Source organism: Bos taurus, chromosome 24 (assembly GCF_002263795.3).
Source record: "Bos taurus isolate L1 Dominette 01449 registration number 42190680 breed Hereford chromosome 24, ARS-UCD2.0, whole genome shotgun sequence".
In the NCBI taxonomy this organism is placed as follows: domain Eukaryota; kingdom Metazoa; phylum Chordata; class Mammalia; order Artiodactyla; family Bovidae; genus Bos; species Bos taurus.
In genome coordinates this window covers 2,383,652-2,404,893 of record NC_037351.1, presented here as the reverse complement: position 1 = coordinate 2,404,893, position 21,242 = coordinate 2,383,652, and the positions used below count along the sequence as shown (strand labels likewise).

At 47.8% G+C, this 21,242-nt stretch overlaps 1 protein-coding gene across 8 annotated transcripts in view; it reads left to right on the top strand.

The window, feature by feature from the left end:
• The first annotated feature begins 476 nt into the window (after positions 1 to 476).
• The window catches only part of ZNF236 (zinc finger protein 236), a 70,242-nt gene continuing 49,476 nt past the window's right edge, over positions 477 to 21,242 (top strand). For 5 of the 8 annotated variants that reach the window (XM_059881006.1, XM_059881005.1, XM_059881004.1 and 2 more), the window contains exons 1-7: positions 477 to 806; positions 10,303 to 10,445; positions 11,611 to 11,775; positions 16,761 to 16,939; positions 17,619 to 17,743; positions 18,043 to 18,215; positions 20,325 to 20,468. In XM_059881006.1, the coding sequence (XP_059736989.1) occupies positions 752 to 806; positions 10,303 to 10,445; positions 11,611 to 11,775; positions 16,761 to 16,939; positions 17,619 to 17,743; positions 18,043 to 18,215; positions 20,325 to 20,468 (984 nt within the window). In that variant the 5' untranslated portion in view covers positions 477 to 751. Of the gene's footprint in view, positions 807 to 1,311; positions 7,914 to 10,302; positions 10,446 to 11,610; positions 11,776 to 16,760; positions 16,940 to 17,618; positions 17,744 to 18,042; positions 18,216 to 20,324; positions 20,469 to 21,242 lie in introns of those variants that run through there. The other 3 variants (XM_059881008.1, XM_059881007.1, XM_059881009.1) reach the window with 3 other exon arrangements.

The window sequence follows — 21,242 nt, the reverse complement described above, 5'->3', positions numbered from 1 at the left end:
ATTTCTTCTACCTGCCTCCCCCTGAAAAGCTCCTTCTCACCCCCTCTGCCCTTTAGAAGGCCACCTTTCCTACTTTGGCTTTCCGTGGTGGCTCAGACGATAAAGAATCCGCCAGCGATGCGGGAGACCTGGGTTCGATCCCTGGATCAGGAAGATCCCCTGGAGGAGAGCATGACAACTCTAGTATCCTTGCCTGGAGAATCCCATGGACAGAGAAGCCTGGCGGGCTACAGTCCAGGGAGCCGCAGAGTCGGACGCGACAGAGCGACCAACACACATTTTCCCCACTTACTTTACCGACGGCCATACCAGCCAGGTGAACACGGCTGCCCAGAACTTCGGGGGACCCGCCCGTCAGGCCGTCCGTCCGCCCGCGCCGACGCCTGGGGCCCGCTGCCCTCCGTCCGCCCAGGCCCGAGCGGCGGAGCGCGCATGCGCAGGGCGCCGCTCCCCGCCCCCACCGCGCGCCCGCGCCCAACGCCCCTAGCGCGGCCCACCGGGCCATGGAACCCGCCGAAGTTGGCGCGGGTCGAACTCTCCCGTCCGCTCGCTCGGGCGTCTTTCCGCCGTGAGGCCCGCGGGCGCTCGCCCGGGGCTCGGCGGCCGCCTGGGCCGCCCCGCCCGCCGCCCTCGCCCGGCCGGGCGCGCGCCGCGCCTCCGCGGCCGGTCCCCGCGCGTGCGCGCTCCGCCGGGTGTATGTGTGTGAGTGTGTGTGCGGCCGAGGGGTGGGCCGCCGCCGCCGCCGCCGACGATGCCGCGGGGCCGCCCCCCGAAGCCCAAGGAGAGCAAGGCGCGCGGCGACACCGGTAAGCGGCCCCGGCCCGGCCGGCCGCGCTGTGCCGCTCCGCGCGAATATAGTCCCCGGATGCGGCGCGGGGGGCGCCGGGAGCGGACCGGGCCGGGGGCGGTGGGGCGGGCCGGGGTCGGGGCCCAGGGCCTGGGGGGGACGCCCCTCGGCGTCAGGCTCCAGCCGCCGCCACCGCCGCCGCCGCCCGACTGCCGGGCCGAAGGGCGCGGGCGGAATGATACCGGCGCGGCGCGGCCGGCCCCTCCGCCGGGCTGGGCCTACTTTCCTGGGCCGCGCGGGCGGGCGGCGGGGCCGGGGGCGAGGCGCGCGCCGCCGCCCTCCCCTCCCCCTCCCCCGTCCTCCTCGCGCGCCCCCGCCCGCCCGGCCGGGCTCCCGCGGGTCGTGGGAGGGCTTTCTGAGGAGAAGGCGCCGGCCCCGGGGCGCCAGGCGGCCCCGGCGGCTGGGGGCCCGGTGCGGGGGCCCCCGCTGACACGTGGGGCCGAGGCGGCGGGGCCGGCGCCCGGGGGTGCCGCCTTCCGGGCCCGCGCTGCCCGGGGACCCGGGCTTGAGGAGCTGGAGGACGGGGTTTTGGAAGCGCGGCCGAGCCGTGGGTCCCGCTGTGCCCGCCGCAGCCTCAGAGGCTGAGGGCAGGCCGGGCGCACCCTCGGCCGGCGGCGGGCGCTCCCCCGGGCCGAGACCCGCGGGGCCGGCCCCCGCACAGGTGCGGGGCGGGTCCTGACCGGCCGGAGCTCGCGCGCGTCCCGGATGCAGTCAGGAAGGAGGTCTTCAGGACTTATTCTGTGCAGTTTATTGATTCTTGTTGTTGATAACGACTAATGCAGAAAATAAAGTGCAGTGTCTTTCAACTACATGGAAGGTTTAGGGTGGAGAAAAAAGACACAGTTTGCCTTGGGATAAGGCTGGGACCTCCTGTTCAGTCCTTTCCGTCTAGTGACATCACGCCCTGTTCACCTGGCATTTCAAGTCCCAAACTAAAAAAAGTAATTATCCTATTCTCCGAGACAGCCCGTGGTTTTGTAGCTTCTCCTCAGAAACGCGCTTTCAGTTGGCCTTCCTCTTCCCCCCTCTCCAGGGTGACTCCTTGGCCCACTAGTTATCGCCTTGGCTTCTGTGGGAGCCTTGACTGGTCTCTGCTTGTCCTATCCTGTCCTGTAAATCCATCCCCTGTCAGCCTGAGGCAGCTCTTGAAAACGTAAATGAGATGGCCACATCCGGATTCAAACTATCCGAAGGGTCTCTCAACCCTTTAACTTAAGATCCCCGCTGGGCAGGACCCTCATTGACTCGGCCTTTGTCCGACTCTTCTTTCTCTGTCCTTGCATTCAGCCCTTTGTTCGTTGACGGTGCTGGTGTGTCTCCGCACCCCTATTCTGAGCACCCAACCCTGGCTCAGTCTTCGGGTCCTATGCTGAAATTCAGCTTCCTAGGAGTAGCCTTCTCAGACCTTTCTGAAAGTTAATGGCGCCCCCGTCAGCCATTCTGTACCACAGTGGTTCTGGGACTGTGGTTCACCGACCCCTGGGAGTTCCTGGAGACACTTTTAGGGGTCTGCAAGGTAGATGTTTTCTTAGTAGTACTAAGACTGCTGGGCTTCTTCACTCGGTTATTATTTGCACTAATCATACACAGGCTGTTAGGGGCAAAACCGCTGACTCAGCAGTAGTCAAGGTGGCAGAGGCCTCATATTCTGAATTTCACTCAGAAACAACAGAGAATGCGGAGGCAGATGTGAGGAGCCTCCTGTCTTCTATTAAACCAGACATTGAAAAGCATTTACAAAAGTGAAAATTTTTTCCTATTGTTTTTGAAGAGTATGTTTCTCATAAAAATATTTTTGTTAACGTAATTATTTTTCAGTGAATAAGTGTTTTAAAAGTTGTTGGTTTTAATTTCTAGTAGGGCAGCTGTCGATAGGTATAGCCCATATAAAGTTAGGATTTAATATTTAAGAATGTCCTGAAACGAAAAGATCTGGGGACCGTTGCACTAACAATTTACGATTTTAATGTTTTTCATGATCTGAAATTATTTTGTTTGTGTTTTGGTGTCACACATTATGAATTTTATTCTAAGAAAAACCTGGAAGGTAGGTGGGGATTTTTACAGATAGAAGAAATGAGGCTCAGAGAGGTTAAGTGATGTGGAAGGTGCACCCAGCTGGTAAGTGTCAGAGTTGAGTTTGAATGTACATTTGAGTCCAAAGTGTGCAGTACATTGTTCTGCCGTGATCAGTATAAAGCCCTGAATGTGCGTTAACTCATTTCTTCAATAAGTATTTTAAAGCACTTCTTGTCATAGGTGGGCACTGTGCTGAGGACTAGGGGTGCAAGGGTTAACAACAGAGACAAGGTCTCTGCCTTGGCTCCCAGGACAGAGTGTGTTCTCCGATGGCAGGAACACTTCATGGCAGCAGATGACAGCCACTGGAAGTCAGGCTTCCCAGGGAAAGCGATGTCAGAGCTGAAACCTCCAAAAATGACCAGGAGGAGGCCTGCTCAAAAATGTTTTCTTTTTGTTAAAATGCAATTTGATAAGTTTTTAAATATTGAACTATAGCTAATTTATGATGATGTGTTAGGTTCGTGTGTACAGCAAAGTGATTATCATACACATTATTTTTCAAATTCCTTTCCATTGTAGTTTATTACAGGATACTGGGTAGAGTTCTCTGTGTTACACTGTAGGTCTTTGTGGTTTACTTTATATATAGTAGTGTGTATATGTTAATCCCAGATTCCTAGTTTGTTTTCTGTGTGAGTCTATTTCTGTTTTATAAATGAGTTCATTTATATCTTTTTTTTAGATTCCACATATAAGTGATATCATGTGATATTTGTCTTTTTCCAACTTACTTCACCTAGTATAATAATCTCTTGGTCCATCCACGTTGCTGCAGATGGCATTCTTTCATTCTTTTTTATGACTCAGTAATATTCCATTATATATGTATGTGTGTGTATATATATATATGTATATGTACCACATTTTCTTTATCCATTCCCCTGTTGATGGCCATCTGGCTATTGTAAATAGTGCTGCAGTGAAAACTGGGGTGCATAAATCTTTTCAAATGGAGTTTTCTCTGGATAAACATCCAGGAGTGGGATTGCAAGATCATATTGCAGCTCTGTTTTTAGTTATACTTTCTCCATAGTTTATATTCCCACCAAGTGTAAGAGGGTTCCCTTTTCTCTACACCCTCTCCAGCAATTGTAGACTTTTTGACGATGGTCATTCTGACTGGTATGAGATGATAGCTCATCGTAGTTTTGATTTTCATTTCTCTGATCATTAACAATATTGAACATCTCTACATGTGCCTGTTGGCCATCTGTATGTCTTTGGAGAAATTTCTGTTTATGTCTTCTGCCCATTTTTTGATTGAGTTTTTTGGGTTTTTTGTTTTGTGTTTTTCCTGTGTTAAACTGTATGAGCTGTTTGCATGCTTTGGAGATTAATTCCTTCTTGGTAGCATAAAAATGTTTCTTAAAGTAATAATTAGCTTTAGGCCATAAGTGGGCTTCCCTGGTGGCTCAGACAGTAAAGAATCGGCCTGCAGTGTGGGAGACCTGGGTTTGATCCCTGGGTTGGGATGATCCCCTGGAGGAGGACATGGCAACCCACTACAGTATTCTTGCCTGGGGAATCCCATGGACAGAATCCCATGGACAGAGGAGCCTGGCTGGCTACAGTCCATGGGGTCACAGAGAGTTGGACTCAGCTGAGCGACTAAGCACTGCATAGGCCATAAGTAAAGAAGTAAGCCTCATCATCACTACATAGTCATTAAATTTTTCCCTCTTATCTCCTCCTGAGAGTTTTATAGCTTTAGTTCCTTAAATTGAAGTCTCTGATCCATGTTAAGTTATTTTGTGTGTGGTGTGGAGTGAGGGTCCACATACATTCTTTTACATGTGGATGTCCATTTGTCCCCATAACATTTGTTGAAGAGACTGTTCTTTCAGTGAATGGTCTTGGCTCCCATTTTGAAAATCAGTTGGTGATGGGTGGTGTGGGTTTATTTCTGGACTTTTTAATTCTGTTCCATTGGTCCTTATGTCTGTCTATGTGCTAGTACTTCATCTAAATTTCAAGTATACTATAAGACTTTGTAAAGTAAATACCTAGCCAGGAAGATGTGAGTTCTTGTTATGCTGCCTCAAATCGCCTTACAAACTGCTGGTGGTATGCTTGTCATACGAAAACAGTATCTCTGCACACTTTTAGGAAATATGTGATTGCTAATCATTATTATTTCCTAATGCTCATTGTTGCCTTGATTGAAAATGCTTGGCAGAGAACATTTAGGAGGTGGGGTAAAAAGGCATGAAGTACATACGTAGGTATCAGGTAGAATGGTGAAATGCAGAGATAACTGCTTTTAATTGTGATAATTTTCTGAAAATTATTCTTTAGGGGAACATCAAGTCTTTCTATGCAGTGACTAAGATAGAGGTCTTAGTTTTAAAGAGATTATGCCTAAGTAAATATGAAGGCTACTTATTGTAGAAGGTAAGGGGTAGTGTATACCAGCCCTGAATGCCTTTATCACTCTGGAACATCACTGTGGTGCTTCAGAGCTCGGAAGGTCACAGCCATTCCAGGGATTGCAATAGTAATGGCTGGCGGGTGTGGAGTCCTGGTTTTCTGGCCAGGGCAAGGGCTGGCAGACCTTTTCTGTAGGGCCATATGGTAAATGTTTTAGGCCTTGTGGGCGTTAAGGTCTCTATTGTAACTCAGAATTGCTGTTGCAGCCGGAAAGCTGCCACGGTCATACGTAAACCCATGAGTGTGGCTGTGTTCTGTGAAGCTGAGTTTACCCGAAAGGCTAGACGCTGGTTAGTTGACCCCAGTCTGGAAGGAAAGACAGGAATGCAAAGGAAAGTTGCATATTCTATCACTTTTCTTTGAGTAAACTTCATGTTGGTATATAACATACAGAGAAGAATGAAAATTATGTTCAACAAATTTTCACAACATGAGCTTTCTCATATAATCAGCACTCAGATTATATAGGTTATAATAATAATTCATATGATTATACATGTAATTTCTTAGATTAAGAAATGGGACTTTACAGCACTCTAGAAATCTGCATCTGATCAGTATCCCTGTAAGACTGACCACTGTCCTGGTATTGCACAACCTAGATTAATCTTGCCCATTTGTCGAACTTTATTAGGTGAAGTCATTGGTAATATCTTCTCAGGTCTGACTTCTTTTGGTCAGTTTTCCAATGTCAGTCTTTGTCGCAGTATACGAAACTTTGAGCTGCTCCATATCCTCATCAGTCCTTGGTTTTGTCTGACTTTAATTTTAACCATCCTTTTGGACATGCATTTCACCTTTTTGAAAGCTGTTTTTTGTTTCTCATGTTTTGTAACTTGGATCTTACAGCAGCCCTGGGAGTGGGCCGCATGCAACCACGTGGTAGTTTGCAGAGACCCTCACTAGTGGTCGGCTGCCTCGAGACCGCTCTCATGACCCCCAGTCCGGCATTCTTTGCTGTTCCTGGCCCATGCCCTGTGACCCATGCCTTCTGTGGATGCCTCTGTTGTCAGATCCTTACAGTAAAGAAGGTGTGCCCCGGGCAGGCACCGCTCACTGGAAATCGGGACTCGTCCCGGGCTGAGCTCTCGCAGTCCTGCACAGCGCTCTGTGGCCCTGCTTAGCGCTGCTGCAGCGCTGCCATCAGCTGTCCATTTGCGGAGATGAAAAACAGAACAGCTGTGTATGTCCAGAAACTAACTTTTTCCATTGTCATAGGGGCCGTTACACTCAGCAGGGCTGAATCCTCAGAAAAGCTCACTTGTGTTCAGACCCTGAGCCTAGAATTCGGTGTGTTAGCCGGAAGGTGAGGTCGTAGATAACTAGAGCTTTATTTTGCTATCATTTTAATGTTCTGTGGTTTTGTTAAATTTGGATAATGTACATGTATGTCTAAATGTACATCTACATGAATTTAAATCCTTTCTTTAGAAACAAAGTTTACAGGTGGGTCTGAGCTCCTGGGTCCACTTATACATGGATTGTTTTCAGTAGTAAATACTCCAGTATCATATATTCATGGTTAGTGAATCCATGGATTCAGAGGAACCGTGGATATAGACGGCCACCTGTAAGTTACCTGGGTTTTCGCCTGTTGGAGGATCTGCACCCCTGACCCCTGAGGTATTCAAGGGTCAACAGTATACATACAGAAGAAGAGCAGTTGGTGGATACCTGATAAGCTGGAAGGGTGTTAAAGCTAAGTTAGGTACGAGTGGAGGGCGTGAATCAATGAGGCTAAAAGTGGAAATAGACATACTGGTACTGGAAGCCTCAAACTAATGTGAAGAGACCAAAAAGTCATTAGCTTTGGTCTCATCTCCACGTGTTTAGCAAGTATTTATAAGGCACACATTATACAGCAGGGCCTGTGCAAAGATTTGGAGAGGCAGTGATGAAGCAGAAAGGGTCTGTGGGTGCACACTTCAGAGTTTTACCTGAAAAAGCCCAAAGGAATGGTGACATAGATTGGCGGAGCCATAGAAAATTGGAGAAAAGAAAGTAGAATTTTTTGTTTTTTTAAAGGAAACAAGAGGGAAAGAATGGTAGAGAGTAGCCAAGGTGGTAGCAGTTTGAAGTAGGGGTGATGACTGTCAGACTTCCCAGAGGCCTGTTGATGACTTCACAGAGTATTGTGGTGTCAGAGGCTGACACGGTGAGGGCGGCAGTTGATGGCTAGAGGGCTAGTTCTTAGAGGAATGTAGAGAAAGATGGAAAAAGGGAAGTAGGGCAGGTGCCTGTTGAGAGCAGAAGATAGGGAGCTCAGCTCTATTTTGGGAAAATTCTTATTCAAAACAAAATAAAATCAGGTTAAAAGTTTGGGGCGAAGTTACTTTAGAAACTGAAAATGCCTCATCAGAATTTATGGGTAGCTGAGATCTTAAATGCACAGTACCCAATAGTTTTAGTCAGGGGATGCAAATTTGAGTTAGATCCCGGGAACGCTATGAATGCAGTAGGCCTTGCTGGAACCTGGTGTCCCATCATAGGCATTTTGTGTAGAAGAGATGGACCTTGGTCCTTCAGACTGGGGATGTGGACCACCTTTGCCGGAAAGGTGAGCGGACCAGCCTCATGTACGGGCCTGTTCCAGGGAAGAGCAGCGTGTAAGCCAGCTCTCTGTCCCGTTTGTCACAAGCCAGGCCTGACTCTGGATAGTTATGGCATGATTATGGGGTGACGGGTAGGGTGTTGAGGAGCACAGATGCGTGTTAGACGGCCATGCTCCTGGATGGTTTTACGCGTCTGTTACTGCAGCCGCAGGAAGCAGCGTCTTGTTTAATGTGCAGGACTCTGTGACCCTCTGTTATTTGGGGTGGTGGAGGACAGCTCTTTCCATGTGCTCTTCATGGTCCCTGTTTACATAGAGTTACACTGATCTTCAAACTCGTCTCCAGGTTTTTCTCAAGGAAGTGAAGTGCTCAGTTTCTGATATTCCTTGATCAGTTTTTGTTTCCTTTTGCTAGCGCCTTGGAGGAGGCAGGTGAGCAGTTGAAGAGTGGTGGGCGCGTCTGTGTGAGGGGAGCATTTGGGTACACTGCTTGGAGTTTTAGAAAAGTCTTAATCCGTAAGCAAAGTGACATCATTTTTCAGTTTTAAGTGTACCTTTTTTTTTTTTTCCTTTTGGTCCCTTAGGGGTTTATCTGTCAATCGCAACCAATTTAATTCTCAATTTTAGATAGCATATTAAGTATCGTTGGAACATAGAGGCTATGAAAACTGTTTTATTTTGTGTCCTGAAAGAGCATTTTAATTTTGCATTTTATAAATTAAGTTGAGGGGCTTTTTTAATACCGTTTTCAGCCTTTAGGTTAAAAGACTTGGCTCCTGAGTTCTTACGACACGTTTGTCAACACGTATTTCACTCATGCCTTCAGTGTTTCTTCCCATAACAGACTTGTCCAAAGGAAGCAGCGTATTAATTAATGTGGTCCCAGCAATCATTTTATTTGGACCTGAGGAGTCATAGAACATTTTGCTATTAGTTTAGTGTAGAGATTTTGAGTGTATGGGCTTTGGATAGGATGAGGATAGAGTTAAGAATAAATAGAAGTTATGAATATCTTTCCCTTACTCAATCCATTTTGCTTATGAATGAAGATACAGTCTCTTGAATTAACGTTAGTATTTCTCGAAGCTAGAATTTGCTTTACTTGAGGATCTGCCAGAATTTTTGAAGCTGTTGTCCACCTTCTCCATCCCCTTCTGCTCTGCCTCCAGCATTGATTCACCCCACCTCCCGCCTGTGGGAGTTTCACGGTTCTTGCTTTCAGGCAGATTTTGCTGTTTCCCGGGGGGACTATCGGCCACGGTGGGAGCTCCAGGCTGTCTGCTCAGAAGAGGGACGCAAAAGTCTAGAGAAAATACTCGACTGCTGTGTTCATCACATAGGAGACTTTCCTGAGCTTCGTTGAGTCTTAAAATTAACCCGTTACCCTACCTCCAAATTTCTAAATTCTACTGTTGGGGTCAAGTTGGATATAGAGAGTTATATATAACATATTTCTGTCTCTGTATAGTTAGTATGTATTATGTATTTGTACCCAAATTATAAGACTTAGAGTACTTACTCCCAAGATTTGAAGAGCTTTAGGACATCTTTATTTCATGACATTCTTGGTAAATTTTTGTGATTGTTGCATGTTTATTCTTATTTGGCCTGCAATGCAGGAGACCCGGGTTTGATCCCTTGGTTGGAAAGTTCCCCTGGAGAAGGGCATGGCTACCCATTCCATTATTCTTGCCTGGGAAATTGCATGGACAGAGGAGCCTAATGGACTATAATCCACAGGGTCGCAAAGGGTTGGACACGACTAAGGGACTAAACACTTGAAATGTATAGCTAGTAACCTGAATGAGTTTATAGAAAGCGTACAGTGGAGCCTGAGGGTTGTCCGTTGCACTGCAATCCTTTACAACCTCGTGAACAGCTGTGAGAGAGAACAGAAGTTCTTACCTCTTGACTTCATCTTGCTTTGTAGCAGCTTTCAGAGATAGATTGAATTAGTGAGTTAGCTTTTATATTTCTACTAGCATTTTGTTTACTGAGTGATTTAAGAAACTGGATTATTGATGAACTCTCCCAGTGACTAAGAGAAGTGCCTTCTGATTTGTTGTGACTTAGAAACAGTATTGAGCTGGCAGGCAAAGTTAAGAAATAGGATGGCTTTCGTGTGTTGCTGAGTGGGCATCGAACCTCAGGAGTTGAGTTTCAGGTTTCTAAAAACCCTGGGCATAGTCAGCTCTGTCTCAGTCATCACAGTGTGTCTCATTTCTAACGTAAAAACACGTCCTTTTAAGAAATTTAAGGTATCATTAATTTCATCCGAAATTTCTCATAAATCTGACATAATGTGGTTTTGAAACAGTAACAGGATAATTTAGTTTCATTTATGTGCTGAGAATAACAACTGGTATTTATTGTTTATACTTATGCAATTTTGTAGATGGAGTTTTAACATTGAATGCGGAGAACACTAATTATGACTATCAAGTTCCAAACTTCCATAAATGTGAAATCTGTCTGCTATCTTTTCCAAAAGAGTCCCAGTTTCAACGCCACATGCGGGATCACGAGCGAAATGACAAGGTATGTATTTATAAAAAGGATGTCGGAAATGTGAGCGTTGAAACTGGAGGAACTGTCAAATCAGCATTCTTTCTTATTTCTACATTTTGTATTGTGTAAATGAAGATTTTGATGTTTTGTTTTTAAGCCGTATTTCTAGCCATGGTTAGGTGATGAGAGAAAGTGAGAGCTTGTCTAGTGAATCTAATGAAATTATCTGTGAGTGGACAGAGAAATGATCTTAAAATATGACTTTCCTCAGTAGTTTCAATTTCCCACGTCTCGATGTGTTTTTCTCTGGCAGGCAGTGTTACCCTCAAGTGGTCTTGCATCTTAAAGAATCTGAGGTTTTAGATCATATTTCCGCAGGCAGCAACCCTCTGGTACACAGGGGTTGAACTCAAGTGCCTCTGGTGGGATGTGTCAGGGTGGTTGGAACGTGGCAGCTGAGCCCCCGTGAAGAGAGTGAGCGCCGAGCCCTCTGGGCTAGCGCCGCCTAAGCCCGTGAGTCTTCTGAGATGGGACTGGCGCCAGGGCGCTCTTTTCTGGAGGGCGGGGTGTGAGCAGCTCCAGCCTCCCTCTGGGCACGAGTGATGATGTTGTAGCTGTGACCATTGTTGCTAACACCAGAACCCACTGGGTGTTAACCTCCCAGGTGGAAAATCTGAAAATCCTGACCCATTAGGGTCTGTTTATTTCCAAGAGAAATACCAGTGATTTTCTTTCTACAAGTAAGTGGTAGAACACCTTCCATTTGGGGGAAATTTTAAGTGGGGCTAAGCAGCCATGTGACAATCCAGTGGGAGTTTTTATGATTACTTACTTTGTTTGAAGTGATTTTGTTTACAGCAATGGAGTTGTCATAAAATGAAGGGGGAAAGTCCCACCCAATAAGTTGAAGTCTCACTTTTGCTTTCATAGAGGTTACTTTCTGGTACATTTATATGCAGCATTTCTCATTAGAAATAATTTTCTACGCAAATGTGATGTTTCTGTATACTGCTTTGAGAAATTCTGTAAGGAGCTTTCCCGTGTCCATTTTGGGTTTATTGACTTCAGGTCCAGAAGGACTTCAGAAATTGCTTCTAAAGCTTATCTGTGGATTATGGTGCTTGCTAATGTTTGAATGACATTTATTGTGGAAAGATTGTGTTTCAGTAGCTTTTCGACTTTTCTCTCCACCTAGCCACATCGATGCGACCAGTGCCCCCAAACCTTTAATGTTGAGTTCAACCTGACCCTTCACAAATGTACCCACAATGGGGAGGATCCTACTTGTCCCGTGTGTAACAAGAAATTCTCCAGAGTGGCTAGTCTCAAAGCACATGTTATGCTGCATGAAAAGGAAGAGGTAATTATTTCGGCCTATACTTTGTTCACTGATTTTTAAAATGCATCTCATCTCGGGTCAGGAGGTTTTTAGGTTTAAACTAGTTTGAAGAAGTCTTGTGTGTAGGTGTCACGGCGTCCATTATCAAGAAACTCACCTTGGCCAGTCTCCAGGTCCCTGGTAAAGCGTTTGTTTTCCGGTCATGTCAGAAGCTTAGGGCAAGACTTTTTAATGTGTGGTATACTTGGAGGATCAAAGTTCATCCACAGTGGCTGGCAGAGGAGACCCTCGTTTTCTCCTTAACAGAAGTTAACTTCTGTAGGATTTTGGGTGGCCAAAGGTAAACTTTCTGCCTCTGAAGATGGTAGAGTCTCCTTGCCTGGCTCCTGCATCCCCTGACACGTGGGCATTTGGGAGACGAGAGGAAATTCGTGAAGACCCAAGGCAGTTTATGCCCCCAGTAGTAGTCCGAAAGTGGACGGTATTGAGATGGAGTGAAGAATGGTGGGGGTGCGCGGCCCAGGTGCACAGAGAGGCCCGCCTGCTGCTGGCGTGGGTGGGCTCACGTGAAGTGTAAAACATCAGCCCCGCATTGTTACCACAGACAGTCAGGAACATGTGAATGTAGAAAAGAGAAGATAGCAGTCACCTCTAGTTCAGCCACCCAGGGCTAATTATAGGTAACTATTTGGTATGGTTTTCTCCTGAGACAGAAAAACATAAAATATTTATTTACACGTGTAAAATCTGCATCCTGAAAACTGAGTTTGTACATCATGTATAGGTTTGCGTCCTCTTTTTACGTCTTTAATTTTTTATATGAAATAATTTCTTTTTATCTTTTAAAATCTTATTGTATAAGTAATACATGTTCATTTTGGAAAAAGTTGGAAACTGAAGATTAACAAAAGTAAAGGAACCGGTAGTCACACTAGTGGGAGAGATGCGTGTGCAGTTGGCCCTTGAAGCAGCGCGGGTCTGAACTGTGCAGGTCCGCGTGCGCGTGGGCTTTTCAGTAAACACGTCCGACAGGACTGGGTGGTCCCGAGACCGAGGGCGGGGAACCGTGGACGTGGAGGGCCTGCTGTAAAGTTATGCTCGGATTTTCACCTGTGGGGTCGATGCCCCAGACTTCCATGCTTTTCAAGGCTCAGTTGTGTGTTTCTGGCTTTTTGGGGGGTGTGCATACACTTCCATGATGGTTTGTTTAGGAACAGTGTTTTTAGTGCAGTTATATCCTATTATGTCATCTGCTCTGTCCCTTTCATATCTGTGAATGCATCTTTCCCTCACTCGCTTCGTGATTCATGAGTGTTTCCCCCACATTGCTATTCTAAATTGCTTTATTAAAGTCTTTAGCATCTGGATAGAGTGTCATGATATTTCTACCATTTCCTTTATTTTTAACATTTAAGTTCATCCTTTTTCAGAACTATAAATAATGCAAATAATGTGTGTATCTTTGTTTCATTAAGATAGATTCATGCAATTGGATTTACTGAATTAACAAGGCTTTTTCAGGCTCTTTGTAGAATGCCACCGTGTATTCTAGAAAGCGTGTGCCCTTCTGCACCTTCTGCAGACTGTAGGCCCGCCTGTCACACTCAGCTGTAGCACTGTCCAGAAATGGCCAATGTGTTCCTTTCAAAAGGCAGAAAGTGTTTAATATGGTATTTTAACTATTTGAACTGGGAGTCAGTTCAAATAGTAAGACTCATACAGTAGAGAAAACGGTAGAGAGTTAAGTCCCCTTCAGCCCCTGACCTCAGTTCTCCCAGGAGCAGCTTGTCTGGGGGCGGTCAGTGCACGCACAGACCTCTGCGTCCCACGAACGCAACCGAGTGCTGGGGTTCTGTGCTGTCCTCTTCAGGCGACTGAGTCTCGGGTGTTGTTTCGGCCCCCGCGGTGCTACGTGGCATCCGCTGTCCTGGCCCGTGGGGTCGCCCTTGGGCTGGGCGTGGGTGGTGTGGCCTCGTGTTGCTCTGTGAGGGGCTGGGGGGCTGCGGGCGCGGGAAGCCTGCCCTCGGGACCCGGAGCTGAGCTGACCAGGGGCGCGAGCACAGACACATACGAGGATCGTGTGCATGGAATGCTGGGATCACTGCTGCGAACTGGTGTGCATGTGCTGGGTGGGAGGGGAGTGTGGGCTGTGCCCACAGCACCCATCAGCTGGGTGGCTGTGGGCATCGACGTTCAGATGGGACCCGTGTGTGATGGTGGCGGGGAGTCGGGTGTTGGCAGAGGGCTGCAGTGCTGTGACGTGCTCGAGGCTGGCCAGCCGTGCGGGAAGCCTGGCCGCGGGGGCCCTGTGAGGTGGGTCTCCCTTCCCCTGGTTCTATGTGCATCCGCAAGGGGCGCCTGCTGGCCCTGCCGTGAGCCCGGGGAACCATGCCGGGGGGTGCCTGCTGCTGGGGTCAGGAGGGGTCCGTGGGGTGGCCAGGGTGTCTGCCGAGCACTGAGCAGCACCTTGAGGCAGATTCCTGTGGGCAGGGCAGAGGGCTCCTGAGAGCCTGGGAGGGTCAAGGGTAGTGCTGGGCACCGGTGCCCGGGGGCGCGAGAGAAGGGCCAGGGTGGCCCCTGGGAGGGGGCAGAAAGGGCGCGTGTTACAGATGAGGAGCCTGAAGGTGGTTGCTGTTTATTGTGTCTACTCTGACTTAAAAAATTTCATCTTTAGCCAGATGGGGGCTGATAAGAACACCACAGCACCCTGACGGTCTGCTGGCCACTCGGGGTCACTGACATCACCCAGGACTGCCTGCCTCTGCAGGAGGCACGAGCAGGAGCTCTGACCACAGGAAATGCAGTGCAGTGGACAGGCTGCCTGCTGCCCTCCAGGCCTCACGCTCCCACTGGGACAAGCCCGGGAGCCAGGCTGCTCGGACCCAGAGGGATGGGAGGCCCATCCAGGCCCCTTGGGGTTGGGTGTGACGTGGCGGCAGCTACAGAACCTCCCGTCCATAGCCCATGTCAGTTGTGATTCAGCATGTACTCAATCCTGCTTTCACCACATGAACTAATTGTACACAAGCCAGGGTTTACTCAGAAAGTTCGGAAAAGTTTCAGAGGAATATCCATGTAGATAACTCCTGAAATGTACTCACCTGCTCATTTGGTTAAAAAAAAAAGTACATTAAAAAAGAGGGTTGATCTGAGCCAGAGCAAATAAAGAACAGGGCTGGGAATGGGGGATAAATAGTCATGGTTTGCATTGTGACTTAGTCGTCCGTGCAGGGCAGATGTTTTGCCTGCAGATTCAGGGTACACGTGGCCCCACCGCTGCATTCGAGGTGGGCAAAACAAGTTTTGTTGTTAGATGGTTTTTAAAAATTTTTGACTATTCACAAGAAAGAAATTTCTTTATTATCAGCAAGATACTAACAAAATAGCAGTTCGTTATTTCCTTACATTATTAAATATTCAGTTCAGTTCAGTTCAGTTGCTCAGTCATGTCCGACTCTGCGACCCCATGAATTGCAGCACGCCAGGCCCCCCTGTCCATCACCAGCTCCCCAAGTTCACTCAGACTCATGTCCATCGAGTCAGTGATGCCATCCAGCCATTTCGTCCTCTGTAGTCCCCTTCTCCTCCTGCCGCCAATCCCTCCCAGCATCAGGGTCTTTTCCAATGAGTCAACTCTTCACATGAGGTGGCCAAAGTACTGAAGTTTCAGCTTTAACATCATTCCTTCCAAAGAAATCCCAGGGCTGATCTTCAGAATGGACTGGTTGGATCTCCTTGCAGTCCAAGGGACTCTCAAGAGTCTTCTCCAACACCACAGTTCAAAAGCATCAGTTCTTCGGTGCTCAACATTCTTCACAGTCCAACTCTCACTTCCATACATGACCACAGGAAAAACCATAGCCTTGACTAGACGGACCTTTGTTAGCAAAGTAATCTCTCTGCATTTGAATATGCTATCTAGGTTGGTCATAACTTTCCTATTAAGACTAACTTAAAGTCATTTAAGTTGAAGTCATTGGATTGCTCCAAGTATCCCATTCAGCTTCATTCCTTCCGCAAAGGACGCACTGAGTAGCGTCAGTGAACAGCCTCATTCAGTGAGGTTTCTGTGCATTCACGAGGCCATCAGGTGCAGTAATTAGAAGAAAGTCTGGTGGGAAGAGAGAGCTTTGTATTCTGTTGTGTAGAAACAGCAGTTTATGCACACTGACAGGTTACATGCGTCTTTTCCCGTGAGGGCAGGTGCTGCTGTCACCACTGTTTCATACCCCTTGGGCGGTCAGCACACTCAGGTGCACGTGGCTGGTGATTAGGAGCCTTAACATGAACCGAGGCCCAGCTTCGGAACACCTGGACCTGCGCTGTTCTAACTGAGACACGAGTAATTTAAAATTTACCCTGGCTGTATTTTCAGAAGTCAAAACAAAACAATGAAATAAATTTTAATGTATTTACGAAAATACATCCAAAGTATTGTAAGTCGCACATTAAAAGTTACTGTGCTGTTTTACACCTCACCTTCTTTTCAGTAAGCCTTTGAAATCCTGTGTGTTTCTTATGCTGGCTCCACAGGTGCTCAGCCGGGCACGTCTACATGGAGTCCCTGACTGTTCTGTGATCAACCTTCTATATAAACCAGACGGAAAGAGTGATAGGTGTTTCCATTTAAGAACTTACCAGCTGTCAGCTTGTTTTAAGGAAGTCTATTAAACTATCATCTTAATTTAAATTCCTTCCTGACCTTTCTGTGGTGTCCAAGTCCTACTTCAGAGTTTTCACAGTGTAGGTGAACAAAGCGCCATTACCCAGCAGTCAGTTTGAAGCAGCTCACTTTGCTCAAAAGCTGTAGTGGTCTCTCATCCTTTCGCCTGTGTTTCTGTCAACAAAGAAGTGATTTCTCGTATCCTCATACTTGGACCCCGCGGTGTATCTTTTGAGAGGCAAGGCGGTGTTTGTTTGCCAGGAGGGTGCACTCTGTGTGTCAGTGGTTTAAGCAGCAAGGCTCCGGCGCGTCCGCGTGCTTATAGGTGGCCTCTCCCCATTAGAACCTCATCTGCTCCGAGTGCGGGGATGAGTTCACCCTGCAGAGCCAGCTGGCCATCCACATGGAGGAGCACCGCCAGGAGCTGGCCGGGAGCCGCACTCACACCTGCAAGGCCTGCAGGAAGGAGTTCGAGACGTCCTCACAGCTCAAGGAGCACATGAAGACACACTACAAGATCAGGTGGGAAGCCTTTCCCGGCTAAAGAAAATTACACCTTGTATGAAAAATTGGCACGCTGCTTTAGGAGCAGGAGCAGGGCGACTTGGGAATGTGGTGCTGGGATGGCTTTCATAACCTGTGGTCCGTGTCATGTCTGCCGTAGGACAGATAAGGTCAAAAATGAAACATCAGACTGAGGGTAGAAGTTTTTAGCTGTATTACAATGAGAACAGCTGTAGAATGAGGTATCGGCAGTACACTTTTAACGGGCAGGTAAGGAGGTGTGTAGAGTGGACTCACAGGGCCAGGTTAGCACCCTTTTTAGTGAGTTGGCTTATTTGTACTACCTGGAGCTTGCACATGTCCAACATGTGCTTCATGTGTCTGCAAACAGACAAGTAAAACTTCATTTAATTGTTAACATACCGCCCTTCAGGCCAGGATACTGCCGTGGTCCCCGTTTTGCAGATTAGAAAGCCTAGGCTGGAGGTTTCTGCCCAGCCTTCAGAATGCCGCAAGGCTGCTTATGGGGGCTGGAGCAGGGAGAGCCAGGGCGCAGGGCGGCGGCTGCGGGCCGGGGACGCGGGAGCCTTCTCGCTCCCACGTGTGCGGTTGATCTCTCCTTAAAGCTCGCTCTGGTTCTGAAGCGGTGGGGTCACAGGGACCCCACTTACCGCATGCTTTCCCTCCGGGATCCCAGGGTGGCCGGCACCAGGTCGTACAACAGGAACATCGACAGGAGCAGCTTCACATACTCCTGCCCGCACTGCGGGAAGACGTTCCAGAAACCGAGCCAGCTGACGCGGCATGTCCGGATACACACAGGTGTGAGGCGCGCTGGCTTCTGGAGGACCCCGACGGGGGCTGGGGGCCAGACTGTGGCCTGGAGCCGGCCCGGCCTGGACTGGGGCCTCGGCTTTCCCCTGCTTGCAGAGGCCCGCGGTGCTCCTTTGCGATGCTGGGGAGGCGGCGGGAGTGTGGGTCTGCGGCCTCAGGGAGACGTTCTGCCTGGAGGGGGCAGGTGTGCGGTCTTGAATTTGGGTAACTTAAGAAGTATTTCTCTTAACCCATCACATGCTCATACAGTGCGGAATCACATTGTGATCATCTTTCTCCCTCTCCAGGTGAAAGGCCATTTAAGTGTAGCGAATGTGGAAAAGCTTTTAACCAGAAGGGTGCGCTGCAGACTCACATGATCAAGCATACGGGTGAGAAGCCCCACGCCTGTGCCTTCTGTCCCGCCGCCTTCTCTCAGAAAGGGAACCTCCAGTCCCATGTGCAGAGGGTTCACTCCGAGGTGAGCGTGCCCCTGGGGTGTAGGCATGTGGTGGGCGGGCTGGGGTGGAGCGGGGAGGTCCTTACAAGAGTGCAGACGTCACAGGCTGCACAGGTGCCCCCAGAGTGAAGAGTGAGCCCGAGGAACTCTACTTGTTAAATGTAGATAAAGGGTTTGTCCGGAGCAAACCCTGTTTAAAAAAGTATGTGCGTGCGGGCTCAGTCATGTCTGACTCTTTGCGACCCCATGGACTGTGGCCCGCCAGGCTCCCCACATGGGATTCTCCAGGCCAGAGTACGGAGTGGGTTGCCATGCCCTCCTCCAGGGGATCTTCCCTATCCAAGGATTGAACCCACTTCTCCTGCATTGCAGGTGGATTCTTTACCACTGAGCCACCTAAGCAGCTCCCCAAAATACATATATATGTATACACACAAGTACATACATACACATAAATATATATATAAAAACATGTGAACCTTTTTGGCTTATATGGAAATGTACTGTTTTTTGTCGTTTTACCGACAATATTATAGCTTTGATGAATAAACGTTTGAAAATAATCCTAATACCATTGTTAGTCACAGTTTATCAATCTGAATGTGAACGTTATGTGATGCCTTTAGTGAACCCGAAACACAGACGCTTCCAAGTGTGAGGAACTGAAAGACGCGGTGAACTTGAGGAGGAAGTGTTTTTCTGTGCGGGTGCAGCTGACCTGTGTTCAGCCCCACTCACGTTTTCTGTCAGCATAGTCCTGCCCAGTGTATTTCCCTCCATGCTGCACATTAACTGATCATTTCAGCCAAACTGATGCTCCTCAGTTGTCTCCAGATAATACTGATTTGTCAGCCTCTGGAAGTAGCTCTCTTCATCCGGTTCGTTTTTGCTCTTAACTGTCGTGATTTGGTGTCTTATTTAGTCTAGTTGGAGATAATGAAGATGTATTTAAGCAACACAAACACTCTTATTATGGATCATTTATTTTATGTAATTACTTTGGAGGATGAAAAATATCACAGTCCTAAAAGCAAGTGTATATCTTTTAATTTTTCCTTTGGTAAATCCTTAGGTAACAGTAAATCCTTAAGTAACAGTAAAATGAAGAAAAGCTTACGTAGTTCTGATAGTTTACAAGCAGACTGAGGACTCATATGCAGTGAAGCTACTTTTAAAGACTGTTTACTGTCGAAGGCCCAGGCCCTGGGAAGAGTATATGCGGACTCGCGAGGGTGCCTTTTGGTCTGCGTTAGTGCCTCTTGGAGCTGCCTCCGTGTGAAAGGGATTGCTGAGGAGTAACCGTGTATCTGCACACACAGCACCAGGAAGAGGAGGCTGAGAACCTCCCGGCTTAGGAGAGCCTTGCGGGGATGCCAGTGTCGCCTGCCTCCGGCCGGAGACCCCCGGGGCCTGTAGTGGGACCGACTCTGGTGTTCTGGGAACAACCCCTAAAGATTGCTTGGAGTGCTATCTAATCCTGTGGTGAGGCTAAAGCTGTGGGTTTGCTCTTCTCGAGGTGTCGGGAAGATGGAGTCTCCCCCTAGCTCAGAGCCGGCCGGCACAGCTGGCAGGACCAGCGCTGGCCCTGAGGGTGGGGCGAGGACTGCTGGGAGCTGCCTCCATGCCGGCGGCCCTGCTCCCTCACTGCTCTGTGCGCCACTTTCTGCTCCGCCAGAGGCTTAGAAGGTGGCCACTGATGTGACGTGACTATTGGAACTGGCGGCCGCCCTCCTGACTCGTATGTTTAAGACTCAGAGTAAAAGTCTTAACTGTCTGGCCTTGGTTGTTGAACACTTAAACCATTTTATTGAACACTTAGCCATTTAAGAAATCGAGAACAGGTCAGACCTTTTTTTTTTTTAACTAGAGCACAGTAACTGAAAACTGTGGGTTTTCACTCCCGCACCAGTTCTGATTTATAGAAAAGACTGAAATTTCAATTAATCTCAGACTGAAAATATTGATTACAGAGTCAGGTCATTGATTCTAGACCTCTCTAACTTAAAAGGTATAATAAAGGGTTACATTATTTCTGTCATTTTAATTGAATGGTTAGTTATAATTTGCCATCATTTAAATATTTTAATCTAACAATTGTAAAACATTGTTTTTTCTTTTTTGTTCTTTAAGGTCAAGAATGGCCCTACCTATAATTGTACAGAATGTAGTTGTGTATTTAAAAGTTTAGGTAGCTTGAACACTCACATCAGCAAGATGCATATGGGTGGACCACAGAATTCAGCAGGCGCTACAGAGACTGCTCACGTCTTAACGGTAAGCTTGGCCAGCTGGTTGACAGAAGGTATTCTGTTACCAAAATCTGTCATCTGAAGTATGACCTTTTTTTAAAATGGAATGGAATCGTCAGTAGTACCATAAAGGTGCTATGAAAGTTTCCTCTATGGAAGTACGGGTCCTACTTTTATTTGTTCGCTTAATTAATGAAAGAAAATCAAATTCTTGGAAACTTTAAAATAATTTTACGTGATTCTGATTTATAGAGTGTCATCTGAACCAGTTAGAAATAAGGCCAAATGTCATCATTGTTATGAAGTTGTAATTCCTACAGTCAGTGTTAACTGATGATGATTATTGAATATTCTTTATGCTTGTGTTCTCATTGAAGAATCACCTTTCTTTTTAAAGTGATATTTCCCCACATCTGATGTGATGGTGATTCTTTTTCCTGAAACCTTGCACCTTTGGGAAACTAAGTTGTATTTTCCAGTACACGCAGTAAGGGTTGTGACTCAGAGCATGCCCACCTGACTCCTTCCTGTAGACTGGTAGCTCAGCCTCCGTCTGCGGCTCTCCTGTCGTCTCAGCTGAGCTGCCTGGCAACATCTTAAGTGTCGAGCGTGGTGTCCTGACCACCGCAGACAAGTCTCCCGAGTGCAGAGGTGCCTCGTGAGTGCAGCCAGCCAGTAGCTGGTGTCAAGTCGGCAGCTGCCTCTTACCACGGAGAGGACAGGCCCAGTTTGTATTTTGTCCCCAAGCATGGGGCTCACGTTTAGTGTTGGCTTTTTCCTTTCTCACAATATTTGTGGC